The 15488-nt window shown below is 32.0% G+C and overlaps 1 protein-coding gene and 2 pseudogenes across 1 annotated transcript; 1 reads left to right on the top strand and 2 right to left on the bottom strand.

Moving 5' to 3' along the window:
- Positions 1-3307: 3307 nt before the first annotated feature.
- On the bottom strand, positions 3308-4533 carry LOC130798180 (uncharacterized calcium-binding protein At1g02270-like; annotated as a pseudogene).
- A 1046-nt stretch (positions 4534-5579) lies between these two features.
- On the bottom strand, positions 5580-6760 carry LOC130798181 (uncharacterized). The gene is made up of 3 exons (XM_057661069.1): positions 6471-6760; positions 6230-6423; positions 5580-5710 (listed from the first exon to the last, which is right to left on the bottom strand). Exons 1-3 carry the CDS (start codon positions 6758-6760, stop codon positions 5580-5582), a joined length of 615 nt encoding a protein of 204 aa, XP_057517052.1.
- Positions 6761-8658: 1898 nt separating this feature from the next.
- On the top strand, positions 8659-13009 carry LOC130798364 (uncharacterized; annotated as a pseudogene).
- The last annotated feature ends 2479 nt before the right edge of the window (positions 13010-15488 follow it).

Raw genomic sequence — 15488 nt, forward strand, 5'->3', positions numbered from 1 at the left:
CATGCTAATCATGCGTGCATGGGAATTGGGATTGGGTGGTGGTGATTTGGCATTATTATTGTTGGATCTTCGTATCTACTCATATTACCTGCTGGACACGTTTGGAGCCATTTTACCCAACATTTGTACATAAGCTCAATCCATTTCTGCAAATGTCGAGTAGTATGTATTGTTGGCTGCGTCTGCTCATCGATTTTAATGGGCATTTTAACTTCTGAAGTTCTGATTTTCTATTTTGATCAGCAAAGCCTATTATAAGAAACAACTTTGTAGTTTGTGAATTTGATATATTTATTGAATCCTTCCTTGAGAGCTTATTATTTTATAGAGAGAATTTATTTGGGTTTACATAAAAAAAAGTTCACTATTAAACACTTTGGTAGTAATAGGGAATATGATTATTAGGATTCGGATTCTATCTAGGATTGTTCATGGGAGTAGGATCGAAATTGATGTTAGGATTGTAGGATCGTGTGATCCTACAAATATGCATTAATTTGTTTTGGATTACTGATTATCAATTATATTTGTTATCTTTTTTAAGTTTTACGGTGTAATAAAAAACTTATTTGACTTCATATATTAAGTTATGAAAAAAAATACTTTTAATAATCATTTTTAAAATGTAAATCAAGAAAAAACTGAATTTTATAAAGGTATTGATATGATTACTCTAAATATATATTTATACGTAAGTGAAATTTATTTTATATGAAAATATTTTACGATTGAAACTATCCATGTAGGATCGGATCGTTGGATCGTAGGATCGTACAATCGTGTTAAGTTGTGATTCTACCACCTAAATTTTTGAGCTAAATAGGATCGCATGATTTTACCGCATTAAGATCCTACCTACTATCCGAATCGATCACCTATTTTTAAATCGTAAGATTATTAAATCGTAGATTAAAATCGAAATTCTGATAAGTAAAATAGAAAATTACATGTCAAGCTTATAAAGTAATATATCTGTCGTCTCTTCTCCAATGTGAAACTCTCACAAATCACATGTCAATAATAACAATAAACGCATGGACGCAAACAATATATATTCTAGACAGTGGATGTTAACGATTTTGCTACGCAGAATTTTTTTTTATTAGACGTAGAATTACTTTTAGTGTAAAGACTTCCTTTGATTCAATTAATGTTATAATATTTTGAGTGGGTTAGAAAGTACTTTACAATAATTGGTACATTACATATCATATATATATATTTCAACTATTTACAATATTGATCTTAAAATAATAGTCCATTCTAACTTTTAATTGTGAGGCTTAATTAATTCTTGTACTCGTATTCTTCAATTTACATGTATAAGGTCTAAGAAGTTTTAAAGAGGTGCGATAGGGATAAAAATTCATAAATTATGTCTAATTAAGGTTTGTAGTCTATTATTACTACTTGATCTGGTGATAACAGAAAAATCCAACATATTAAATGAGATAATCCTTTCTTAAAAGTAATTGGGAATAATATGGAGAGTAGCTCAATTTGAATATAAAAATTATTTATTTAAAGTAAAAAATTTAAATAAATAAAATTAAAAATATCAAAATTAAAAAAAAAAAGAAGATATGGGCTACTTATTTTATCAATAAATCAATGTGTATGCCAAAAAGAAATGGGAACTACACTTTAGGGATGGAGAAAGGGAGTAATTTTCACAAAGAAATTTGTTGGGAGTATATGTTTACAAGTATATATGTAAGATTAAAAAAAAAAAAGTGAAAGTCAATGGATGAAGCTCAAATCTTTGTCTCCAAGAAACTTAAGACTTGAGCAAAAAGGTTTGAAGAAAAATGAAGTATATTATATTATTGTAGCACCATTTTGGGCTATAATTAATAGGGCTAGTATTTGTTTGACAGCTTATATATATTATTTGACTTTTTCTAGAAGATGGTTTACTACTAATACTAGTATTTTATAGTATACACACCAGGGAATAGGGATCGGGGAATGTGTATATGCAGCATGTCCAAGTTGGACGAATTCTCACTCTCAACCAAACTACTTCTATGTCATCATGGACTTAAGAGACCATCTAGAAGGGTTTATATTATACTACTTGTGGGACCGTGTGTTATGCACGCGGTCCCAATGTTACACTTTTAAATTTTAAGATGCTATATATATATATATATATATATAATTCTATTAACAATTATTCAAGTGAAAATATTATTCTGTCAATATGTTGCAATGGTGTGAAGGATGTAATAGCTGAAAATGTATAGATAGTAGTAAACAGCAACATCAAAGTAAGACATGAAAACATATTAATAACTTGATGTGTTCAACCATAAAGCTTAGCTACGTAGTTCATGAAACCATCCAATTCAAATGTAAAGGTAAATGCTTCAATACTATTGTAAATCAGTTGCTTGTTTAATGAAAAAAGTTTAAATTATACCTTTGAACATCAAATGTAGTCATCTTTTGAAGCAAGACTCTTTAATAAAACAACTTGCAACAATTTGTTATACATTCATGTTGGACATCGAGTAATTAACAATTCAAATAATCAGTTTGACTAATTAATATCTAATTAACAATTTAAATTTAAATAAGATAATTCATTTTTAATTAACAATTCAAGTAATCGAGATGATATTTCATGCAAAAATTTATCAAAATCATTTAACGTGGCAGTATCGTTACAATGTTTATAATATGTAAATTAGATCTTTTAAATCAAACAACGAAAAATAAAGTGTCCAAATTAGCCAGTATTTATCCAATAAACTAAGTCATTTTGAATTAAGAAATCATCATACTTGTCGAAACTCTTACTAAGTCATATAAGTAACTCAATATTATTGTTTGATCTTTTCCCAACTTATATTGACAATTTACATAGCACAAAGGTTAGTCTAAACTATAAACTAAATTGGACTAAATCATAATATGGTGTTTGATAAGATTTGCAATTCCAAAAGTAAAATTTATAATGACCTTACCACTAAACGGGGACACACATAATGAGTGCTTTGTACTATTTAGTATAAGACAAATTGGAGAAAACTTGGACAAAATCCAAATATTGGGAGTCTTGTATTAATTATTCCAATTGTGATGATGACCATTGACAACCAACTTACAGAATGGAAAAAGCAAGAAATAGGATAGGAGTAATTTCTATTTTCTATAGAAAGAAAGAAAGAAACGAGGACATAAAGAAAATTTCAAGTTGGTAGCTTTCAATGGAAAATCAGAAAGAAAGAAACGAGGACGGACATAAAGAGTTAAAGAATAGCAATGATGATCATTATAAATTTCATAAAAATCAATTCGTATTTGTCTTTTGCTAGAGTATAAATATTTTACATACATCCCAAATAGCTAAGCCTTTTGCCGTTTGCTTTGCAATAGGGTGCTAATATCATGATTTATATCTAAATAAACCGCTAAATGTTTTCATAGAATCAACTCTACCACCTTTTCGAACATATAATTAAGAGAACTGAAACAATGTAGTATTGCAGTTTCAAACATACATGGCATGTATTTAACATATATAAGGTCGACGGCAAGTAGGTTTTCCACCTAGAACATGCTAAATACTGTCTCATTCCAGCTAGTCTTGAGAAGCTTTCGGTATCTATTTGGATTGAGAAGCCATAAGAAATCAACACCACATATGTTTCCCCTGTGATTGCGGTGGCTAACCCACTGCGTGAATGAAAAGAACATGAGAAGAAAGACAAAAATCACTCTCATTTGCTTAAGAGAGGAAAAGACTATTTATGATAACTTGATCTGATAATAACTTTATGAGCATCATCATCCGTATACTGATGAGCAGTGTCATATGACGAGACAAATCCTTAAGATCTTAAAAACTTGTAAATATGTCCCTGTTTGCTTCCATTCCAGTCCCTGCATACAAAAATACTCAATATTCAATAAAGCACCATAAACTTGCATACCTTAAGCCAAAGCTATTAAAACACACAGACATATGCTATGTCACCCTAACCCTCCTTTTCCGAATCCTGATGAAAAACCATTAAGAGAAACTCACCCACAAAGTAGAATAGGCATAGGATTCATACTGATAAGCACCTGAACATGAACAAGCAAAAATTTATACTAAAAGGCACCATAAATAATCAGAAGCAACTATGCAAGTATTTTAAATATGACATACCTGGTGCAATCTCATAAGACACAGACTTGAATCATGAGGAAATAACAAGCGTGTGTGTTCACTATAAGAATCTCTTGTCGAACATTATTGCTTTGATTTAGAAACAAGGTAATAACTAAATCAACATGTAGTAGCTGCGCAACACGATCTCCAATATCATTGAGTAACAAATCTTGGTGATTTATAACTCTGAAGTAATCTTTATGTACAGTAGTAAGAAGACCTATGCGCCACAAGCATGAGAAAGAGACCAAAAATATTCAACATCGGCAACATAAGCATCTGAAGTGTGAAAGCCTTGTTTATTTTTCCAAATTGGTATAATATTGTATTTTGCCGCAGATGACAATACTATTAGCTCTACTACCTACCATTGATGTAATGAAATTCAAGAACTAAATGATGGCAACTAATTTTTTTTTATATTATAGCCACCACAACATGAATATGATGTTTTGAACCTCACCAAACAACAATAACCCTCCTCCTTTCTTACCAATTACTTCGTATAAGGGATTGTTAGGCTGGATGGTTGAGAATTAAAAAAAATAACCAAGTAAATAAAACTTTAATAAACAGTTTACATCCCACACCATAGCCATCAAAATACCAAAAAGTTCAAGAGGACAGAAAGCCACCGTTTATTCATAATAAACCAAAACTAACAAGCATCTAAGGGCCTTGTGTATATTTGTAGTGGGCTCTTTGGGTTAGGGTTTTCATTCTTTCTTGTATATATATATATATCTTACTTATGAACAATACAAAGCAAGGGGATTTTATTTCTCGTGATTAGTGTCCAATTGCTTGGCTTTGAATGTTTTCTTCTACATTTATCTCATTTTTCTTTTAGTTGTATACTTTTTAATTTGCATTTTGGGTTTCTAATTTTGGGTTCAAATTGCTGCTCGTTTTTCTTTCTAATTTGGTTTTCACAAATTATTGTGAGTGACGGTCCCTCCGAGATACCTATTAGATATATGGGCTAAATAGTCTAATTAATATAAATCAAAATCAAAGAGAAAAATATGAGTTTCATCTTTTGAGGTCATCTATCACAAAAGTAGCTGATTGATTTTTGGATATGTAAAAATGGTCCAGTTAATTTTGGGTTTCAAATTGCAGAGCTCACATGCTTGTTATTTTTAGGTTTGTGGGTGTTTTTGCATTAATAAATAAATGGGTCGGGCTAATAGGATTGGGCTTAATAGATTTGGCCTATTTAAGCCCATCTATACTAGAATCCGACCCGGTTTGTTTTTACTAGAATTCGACCCGACCCTTACCCGATCCATTACACAAGCCCAGATATAGTCAAAACAAATTTTATTCAATCATGAGTTTCTTTTTAGTCTTTATAAGTTAATTATAAATTTAAGCATATGAATAATTACCTGAAAGTCCTTGTAGCACTTATTTATTAAGCATTTAAGCTCATTATATGTGGAGGTAAGAAGTTGGATGCTACCAATATCAAACTTGAGATATGCATTAAAGGAGTATTACGTTGCCCTTCTCTTCCCATCCGTATTTGTCTTGGCTTTGCAAATTCTGATCAACACAACACAATCTACATTAGTTACCGGCCGGCCTTGCTTGATCATCATCCACCATCTAAAAACTCGTTGCCAGTTTAATTAGCTGAGCGATATCATCATATTTAACTTGAATTATTATTATTATTATTATTATTATTATTATTATTGATTAAGATGTATATATAGATATAACGTAAATCCTAAAATTAGGATATGAATGTAAACTTGCACATAATATAAAATATATATTAGAAGTACTTTTTGTGTTTCAATAACTTTGTCTTATTTTAATTATTTGGGCATTAAGTTTAAGAAAGTAGAGGAGACCACTATAAATTGGTACATACTTTGCTAAATTAGTAATAAAGGACAAAAAGGTGGAGGAGACCAATATAAAGTGAGGGTAGTAAGGGTAATATTGTAAAAAAAAAGACCTAACAAATAAAAAAAAGAGATAAAGCGAGTAAAATGAATAAATAAGAAAATGAAACAAAGTCATTAAAATAGAGAAAGCATGTATTAGCATGGATGCCAGAAAATGTTTTAAAAGTAACAACATATTCGGGCAAAATATGTGTATTCATGTTGGTACTCCAAACATAATAATAGCTTCCAATTTGAGAATTAGCATCATCAACCTCCTTCATGCTCTCCACCAATACTCGACAAAGCAGTACATGTTTAAGCCCTTCTTCAACACAATTATGTACACCGTTAAATTCATTCATTCATTGATAATCATTCTTTGAATCACTTGTTTAGAATTACAATACCAAGCATACTCCATACAACTTGTAACACCACTAAATATATTGATCAAGCATTCTTGTTTTGCTTGTAGTCTTGGAGACTTGCAAAAATCCACCTTATAAATAGCTTCAATAATAGACTTACTATTATTTTTCATGTTGGACATAAATTTATGTCCGATAATATCAAAAATTGCATTATCTTCATTAACTTTAACCAAAACATCATCAAATAACAATAACTCATCATCCCTTGTGCAAGTTTCATCATCGGGAACTTGTTTAAATTGGTGATCATTATTTTTATTTTTCATTGCCGAGTCGACACAAGTTTAAAGGTCCAAACTTTTTAATGTGTAAAATTAAGTTGAAGAGGAAATTAGACAATAAACAGATTGCATAAGCTTTTCCTTTTATATGGTATGGAGTATGGACATATCATATGGGTTGTGCCGGTGCAAGTATGTATATACGGAAGCACTTAAAAGATGTTTTTTTTTTTAATGTGTAATCGTAGCCAATTTGATAACTCACACCTTGGGGAACACATATAATATAATAAACGTGTGATACTACGGTAAAAGTCTCAGTTCTGTACTCAACGTTCCTACGAATATGATACAATCTAACAGCGTCCAACAAGGCATCCTTGTTGTCAAACATCATACCCTTTTGAAACTCTCCTTCGTCGGTGTAGGTTGTATCACAATCCCAAGACCTCCAAGAGTTGTCCTCAAAGTGTTCATTTAGAGGGGGAACCAGTGCATAGGGTGTAGGAGCAACGATTGTGGGAATGTTTCCTAAGGTCATGTCATTAGCTAGAGCCTCCTCGTCAACACCCACATCGTCCTCAGAAGGAGCCTCAACGAATTCATTACTCTCACTATTAACATCATTCGAAGGCTCATTTGTATCTTGTAAGTTAAAAGTAACATCATTTGACACTTGAAATTGAACTTGATTGGGTTCATTACAAGGATAAGAGGAAGATGGAATAAAGGGATTTTCAGTTTCTTGGGTAGGGAAGGGCGTATGAGAAGGAGCAGAAGAAGTTATATTCATAAATGCATTTATTTCCACAACGTTCACATCTTCGTTCCCTAGGGGTACCTCTTCTACATATAACTCTAAAGAAGGACTAGAGGTAGACCTTGAATACTCCCACATTGCATCTATAGCCTCCTCATCCTCAACCGGAAAAGCTAACAAATCTCCACTCAGATTGTATTTAAAACTTAAATTAACAGTACTTCTTGTAGTGTCAATGCCAATCCTAGAGCATATAAAATGTTTAAATTCATTCAAATCCATGTATGAGCTGCATGCAAACAGTTTACGTTTTCCCCCAACATACTTAACATTATTACTAGTTGATCGAATGGAACCATTCCAAAAGCATACAACAGTCACACGAAAATGAAGCCATTTCTACAACAACACATAAAAAATCAACACCACCATCAAGTTCATAAATATATGACCACTATACATTTTACATTCAACAAATAATTCTGGAACAAACTTTTAAAAGTGAGGATCAATGTAAATAACAACTACATTTGAGTATATAAGTAGAGCTCAAGTGTAAATGCCCACTACACATGACATACAGTTTAAAATCACCACCAAATGAAAAAATCTATAATAAAAACGAACCTCAATTAGCTGTAGATCAAGAAGAATTACTTAATTGGAAGCTTGTCAACCTACATTAATGTGAAAATTGATTAAAACACAAAAAACCCTAATTTTTCGAATATTGAAAAAAAAAACCAAAAAAAATTACCTTAGGTCGATCTAGGAAGACTACAGCACTAATTACTGGTACAAACTTGAAACTTGATGACTTTAGTTGAACGAATGAAGATCCTTACAAGGTTGGAATGAAGAAGGAGAAAGTAGAGAGATTGCGGGTGAAAAACAAAATCGCGAAATGAAGTGAGGAAGAAGAAGGTTTCTAGAAAATTATAAACCTGAAAGTCGTTGTTAGTAACAGCGACTTAAGGAGCTGTTAGTAACAGCGACTTTCAACTTTTTATTTTTTATTTTTTTCTCCTAATTCACTGTTACTAACAGCGATTTAGCCGAGGCTAGGCTTGGACGTACGAAAACTTATTTTGGGACATAAATTTTCCCGAATCTTATATTTGGAATTAAGTAGATAAATAATCTTAATTATTTCAATCTTTCTTTATTTGGTTGTCAGCCGAGGCCCAAACGAAATTCAAACAAACAAGAGTATTTGTCTCGGGTTTCAACCGGAGGCCCCGACCCAAATACCCCCTTCGTTGGTGTTGGTTTCCTCGTTTGTTCTGAGCCGTTGAATCAGTTCAGTTCACCGCCGGTGTGTTTCTATGCAATTATTCTGGTAACATTCCTAATTTTCACTCTTGTTTTTTACTCTCTTATCAATTGAATATTATGAAGTTTATACTGCTGAAAGTTTGCATTAATCTACACTGATTAAGATGTTTTAAAGCTTTTTCTTATTCAAATATTTGTCCTAGAATTGGTTGCTTTGATTTGCCCATTTTCCCAATTATGATTTTTCTACACAATTTTCTTGTTATTTTGTTGGGTTATTCTCCAATGGTTATTCTCCTTGGCTTCAACTATTATCTTCTCAACACGATTTCATAGAAGCTTTAATCTTTTTACATGAAAAATCAATCATTTTTGCATCTTTTGTTGTATGTGGTAAACACTGAAGTAATTGGATCGAACGTTAGTGATGCTTTTACATTTCAGCTTAATTATTTAGAAAGCACTGTGAATTTGAATAAAGAAACTTGTTTTGGCATTCTATTGAACCATCATGGAAAATATTAAAGTAATTGCATCAAAATATTAGTGAACATATATGTATAATTGGAGTATTTGTTGTATAAGAATTTAATTGGTACTCATTTATGTCAAATTGCTTTTTTTTTTTTTTGGGTTTTGGTGCTATCAGTCTAAAGGTAAAGAACTAAAGATGAGCAAGCGAATTATAGCTCTTGGTTTTAAAGGATCAGCAAACAAGATCGGTATTGGTGTTGTAACCCTAGATGGAACAATTTTATCGAATCCGAGACACACTTACATTACCCCTCCAGGGCAAGGGTTTCTTCCTCGGGAGACTGCCCACCACCACCTTCAACATGTCCTCCCCCTCGTAAAATCTGCTCTTAAGACTGCTGGAGTAACCCCAGAGGAAATTGACTGCCTGTGTTATACCAAAGGCCCTGGGATGGGAGCTCCATTACAAGTCTCTGCAATTGTTGTTCGGGTTCTTGAAATTTCACAGTTGTGGAAGAAGCCCATTGTCGCTGTTAATCACTGTGTTGCTCATATTGAAATGACAAGGATTGTTACGGGAGCGGTTGATCCTGTTGTTTTGTATGTTAGCGGAGGTAATACCCAAGTGATCGCTTAAAGTGAGGGGCGATATCGGATTTTCGGGGAGACCATTGATATTGTTGTGGGGAATTGCTTGGACCGCTTTGCTCGAGTGTTGTCACTTTCGAATGATCTAAGTCCTGGATACAATATTGAACAGGTATAGCAAGCCATTTACATGGTCTATTCTCCTTTTCTTTTCTGCTTCTGATAATATTTAGTATTATTTCAGAATTTCAGTTGCATATTTTGAGAGATAGAATAAAGCAATAAATGTTTGTGATTTATTTTGTGAGTGACTTGCTTTGTAGGTTGTGTTAGTTACTGCATAACACTATTCACGGTTTGTCATTTGGGGATTTAATGTGGACATAATGCTTAGAATTTTGACTTTCTGATGATTTTGGTTATACTGTAACTGATAGATTTGCTTCTGTTATTCGTTATGATTTTTACCTAGATAATTTTTTGTTTTTTATGCAGCTTTTCTGCATCTTTTCCTTTTGATTGTTTTTGTCTGAAATACTTATGTCCTCATGGATGCTGTTACATAATGTCTTTGCGGAACACCAACAGAGGGGCCATATTAGATGATTGTTGTGGTTATTCACTTATTTGTCCATGCTAATATATTGGCCATTGTTTATATGATGAAAATCAATTGATGTTTGTTTACACCACAAAGTAGAGGATAGTGTAGGAGAATTTACGAAAGAAAGTTAAAGAAAAATTTGATGGAAGACAATAAGGGAAACGAAGTCTCTCAAAATTTTTTTGATAGAATGAGGAAAAGGAGCAGAACCTGCATAGATTGCCAGTGCTGTTACAAGAGCAACTTCTTGATGCATTTATGAAACTAATGGTTCTAAATAGTCTTTTCTCCCTTATTGAGATATTGAAGGTCATTATTCACCTAACACTTGAATTCTGATGGGGTGTTTGATTTGGTTAGCTTCACTCACTAGCACAATCGCTCAACTTAATATAGGTTTTACACGTCCAAATATTGTTTTTTTTTTTAAAAAAAAAAATTGATTCATTCATTATTCAAACTAAATCTGAAGTTCAAGGTCACTTCTGACATGAACTTCTGGAATTAGCCAAACAAAACAATAGTAAAAGTCAACTTGTATTACTTGACTTCTATTAGGAATTTCATAACTTAGAAAACTGTTCAACACCAATTAGGAACCAAATAAGCATAGTAACTAACATAATTAGGAAAGTAGAACTTTTCAACAAGTATGTAGGCTTGCTGCCCAAGTAACCAAAAAGGTGAAGGAAAGTTTCCTTTTGGCTTTCCAATTTCCTTGCAATCCAAGAGTTTGTATAGAATTAGGAAACCTTTCCCTTGCTTGCTGTTCAAGGGGAGTGTAAAGACACCTTTCTGAACTAGAGCTCTCTCGCAAATTGCAATGTATCTATACTTTTACTAAAAAAAACACGTAATTAATCTACTTAACACCCAAGGAAAGCATTTAAATACGCACTTATCTACCTAAAACTGCTTTTGACTTGGATAAAGTCAGCTTTTTTAAACAGTTCACTCTTGCCACCCTTGCTTGCTCTCCACTTGTCAATTGAAGTTGACATCCTGGTTATATTGCAGTTTTCGTGTTTTAAGACTCGCTTGTCAACCTGGAACTGCTTTCTGCTCCGACAAATTCACACTCAAATGCAACTTATATCTGTGTTGTTCACCCTTGGTTGATCCTCAACACTCAGATACGAAAATGTATATGGCATTGAGACATGGAGACACTTCATTTTGGATTTAAACTGTTGAATTATTCCATACAACTGTTGATTTAGATACTTGGATACGTACACGTGTCTTACACCAGGATTTTAACAAGGAGCGACATAGTTTTATAAGTTATACCTAGTGAACACACCACCTTAAATGGTTAGACCTTGGACTATTTAATCTTACTAAAGCATTTAATTGTTAAAAAGACAGATCATGGCTTTGACTTCATCACATCGAAGATACTAGCCATTGTCAGCTAGCTTACTGAAATAACTATGCATTTTAAGTTGCATCAGCTTTATTGACTGAATTTACGCGCAGCTATGACAAGTGTATACAAGAGTATTAGAGCAAAATGTCAGATTTCATAAGCTGAAATTGATTTCCTTATTTTATTCTTAAACAGCTTGCTAAGAAAGGGGAAAAATTCATAAATCTTCCATATGCAGTAAAGGGAATGGATGTTTCTTTTAGTGGTATATTGAGCTTCATTGAATCTGCAGCTGAGGAAAAGCTCAAATGCAATGAATGCACACCTGCTGATTTGTGCTACTCCCTGCAAGTATAATTCTCTTCCGGCAACTTTTTTTTTTTGTGAAATAAATCATGTTCTGATGATAAGTATCGGAAATGAAATGAACAATGAATGAATTGATATCTTTTTCTATCGGTGGGTGTTGTAGGAAACTATCTTCGCTATGCTTGTGGAAATAACAGAAAGAGCCATGGCACATTGTGATGCAAAGGATGTTCTCATTGTGGGAGGTGTTGGTTGCAATGAAAGATTGCAAGAAATGATGAGGATTATGTGCTCAGAGAGAGGTGGACGGTTATTTGCTACAGATGACAGATATTGCATTGATAATGGAGCCATGATTGCATACACTGGTTTGCTTGCTTATTCCCAATGGATTATCGACCCCACTGGAGGAATCGATTTTCACGCAGAGATTTCGAACTGATGAAGTTTATGCGATTTGGAGAGAGAAGGAATTAGTAAAGAAGAATGCAGAGTGTGATTGTGAAGAAAGCATGGGTACTACTCAATTGTTTGGCTTTGAAAAGTAAATAGTGCTTGTAAGTTGTAGTATAGTCAGATTGATCATCCTCTCTCTCTCGTCATATGGACATATAGAAACAGTTATCAGAATCCTTTTTCAATCTAACCATCCAGATCCAGATCCAGATCCAGATCCAGATCCAGATCCAGTTCAACATTGGATATATGTTTTTGTACTTATGTTCGTTCTAAGTTTGCAAATTATAATAACACACTGACACACACGGTTTTGACACCACCTATCCACGGCTTTGCCCACCTGCTCTCATTCTACCCATTAATAGTTAACTAGCGTAGAAACTCGTGTAATACACCAATTTAAGTACATATTATCGTAATTAAATTTGTCGAATCCATGACATTTTAAAACAACAATTAATTACTTTGTTTTTTTTTTATTATTTATCAAATATATAATTTTTTTCATTTAATTAAATATATTAAATTTTAGGTTATATTCGTAGAATTGCTATAATAAATTATATAAATGCTTTACCTTATCTAGCTACAATTCAAAACTAAAATTTTAAATTAGTTAAATATTGTCATTTAATCAATTATTATCCGCCAATATAATTCTATTTGTCATGACTCCTCTAAGAATGACAAAGAATGACAATTGTCATTTTCCAATATTTTTATTAGAATGTATGATATAGTCTTTGGATCATTTCATATAATCATAATTTTTTACAAATTTAAATATCTAGTTCTAGTTAAGTGGATGCAGTATGAAACACATATAATTTTACATGTCTATGAATACTTCTCTGCAAGTAGGTGTTAACTTATTCCTACAAAAGAAATACTACTAATCTTTATGCTAAAGTCTTTGATATTAAACTCAATTAAATACATCAGTATATTTTTCATTATTCTCAACACTTAATTAGAAACTCGATTTCCATTTTTCTCAAAAATACGCTTTTGTTTTACACCTTACTCTTTAGTTCTCAATGTTTATGTTTTTGTTGAATTTTCATCAATCAAACATTTTTTTATGAAACTCCAAATCAAATACACATTTAGTCTTTAAATAAGTTAGAAGATTGAAGTAGCTGATTTATAGTTTACATTTCATGTAATTAGTTTAAGCATGAGCATCCAATAATCTCATATAGTATAGTAACTAGTAAGAATTAATAAATAACTTATTTATGTCCTAAAAAGAAGATAAATGTGATCTTATATAATTCATTTCTATGTAAGTCTATTAATATCAATTTTTATAATTTTGGATTACAAATAATTAATGATTTTTAGAATTGAATTAGTGCATCAGTAATTATGCATCAATAATTGCATTGAGTTGAAGATATATCCATTTTTAAGTGTGTCAAGACAAAAGGAGTAAATATGTTCATTCGAGCTATCGATCGATTTAAGATTATACTCCCTCTGAAGTCCGAACCATTTTAGTTGTCCCATTTCCTTATTTGACAAAGTCATTTTAGTTGTCACATTTCTATTTTTGTTAAATCTTTTTTTACCTAAATATCCTTAGTTCACACACGTAATTACGAATATACCCCCATTTACCTTACTTACCCAACTACCCTTCACTACTTACCCTTCACTATTTACCCTTTTCAATGGACCCCACACCATCCTTAATAACCGTGCCCAAGCAAATGGGACAACTAAATTGGTTCGGTGGGAGTATATTTCAAGTCGGATTAAAATCGAAATTTGTCATATCATTGTAAATCCTTTTAACCATACTAGGTGGAATAGATTTGTTTTTGAACCCCTCTAATAAGGAGTACCAAAGAAGCCTTATATATAGAAATTAGAACTACTTTTTATTGTGAAAATTTGAAAAAAATAAGACAATTGAACAACTTTTTTCCCAAAATAAGCTCCGTGAAAACTTAATTCCCAAAATAAGCGTCTGTACATCCAAACCTAGGTTTACTATAAGTCGCTGTTAGTAACAGCGAAAGAGGAAAAAATAAATAAATAAATAAAAGGTTGAAGTCGCTGTTACTAACAACGACTTAAGCCCTTTTATTTTTTCAGCTTTCTTCTTTCTCATTTCAGTTCACAATTTGTTTTTTCATTTGCAATACTTACGAGTTCTCCTTCTTCATTCTACTTTTGTAATGAACTTCAATTCTTCAACTAAACTCATCAAACTCCAAGTTTGTACCACTAATTAGTTCTGTCATCTTCCTATATCGACCTAAAGTTTTTTTTTTTTTTTTTTTTTTTTTTTTTTTTTTTTTTCCATTTTCGAAATATTAGGGTTTGTTGAATTTTAATCATCTTTCACATTAATGTAGGTTCACAAACTTGCAATTTACTAATTCTTGTTGATCTACAGCTAATTGAGGTACGTTTTTATTATAAAATTTTTTATTTGGTGTTGATTTTAAAATGTATGTCATGTATAGTGGTCATTTACACTTAAACTGTACGAATATGTCGAATGTAGTTTTTATTTACCTTGATCTTCATAATTAAAAGTTTGTTCGTGAATTTTTTGTTGAATTGAAAATGTATAGTGGTCATCTATTTATGAACATGATGGTGATGTTGAATTTGTATGTGTTGTTGTAGAAATAGATTCACTTCGTGTGACTGTTGTATGCTTTTGGAATGGTTCAATTCGATCAACTAGTAACAATGTTAAGTATGTTGGGGGAAGACGTAAACTGTTTGCATGCAACTCATACATGGATTTGAATGAATTTAAACATTTTATATGCTCTAAGATTGGCATTGACACTATAAGGAGTACTGTTAATTTAAGTTTTAAGTACAATCTGAGTGGAGATTTGTTAGCTTTTCCGGTTGAGGATGAGAAGGCTATAGATGCAATGTGGGAGTATTCAAAGTCTACCCCTAGTCCTTC

Source organism: Amaranthus tricolor, chromosome 13, assembly GCF_026212465.1.
Source record: "Amaranthus tricolor cultivar Red isolate AtriRed21 chromosome 13, ASM2621246v1, whole genome shotgun sequence".
NCBI lineage: Eukaryota > Viridiplantae > Streptophyta > Magnoliopsida > Caryophyllales > Amaranthaceae > Amaranthus > Amaranthus tricolor.

Coding starts and splice junctions, on each gene's coding strand:
- LOC130798181 (XM_057661069.1), bottom strand. CDS start 6,760: ATGAAAAATAAAAATAATGATCACCAATTTAAACAAGTTCCCGATGAT. Junction 6,424..6,470: donor AGTTGTATGGAGTATGCTTG/GTATTGTAATTC, acceptor TTATCAATGAAT/GAATGAATTTAACGGTGTAC. Junction 5,711..6,229: donor TACTTTTAAAACATTTTCTG/GCATCCATGCTA, acceptor TGTGTTGATCAG/AATTTGCAAAGCCAAGACAA.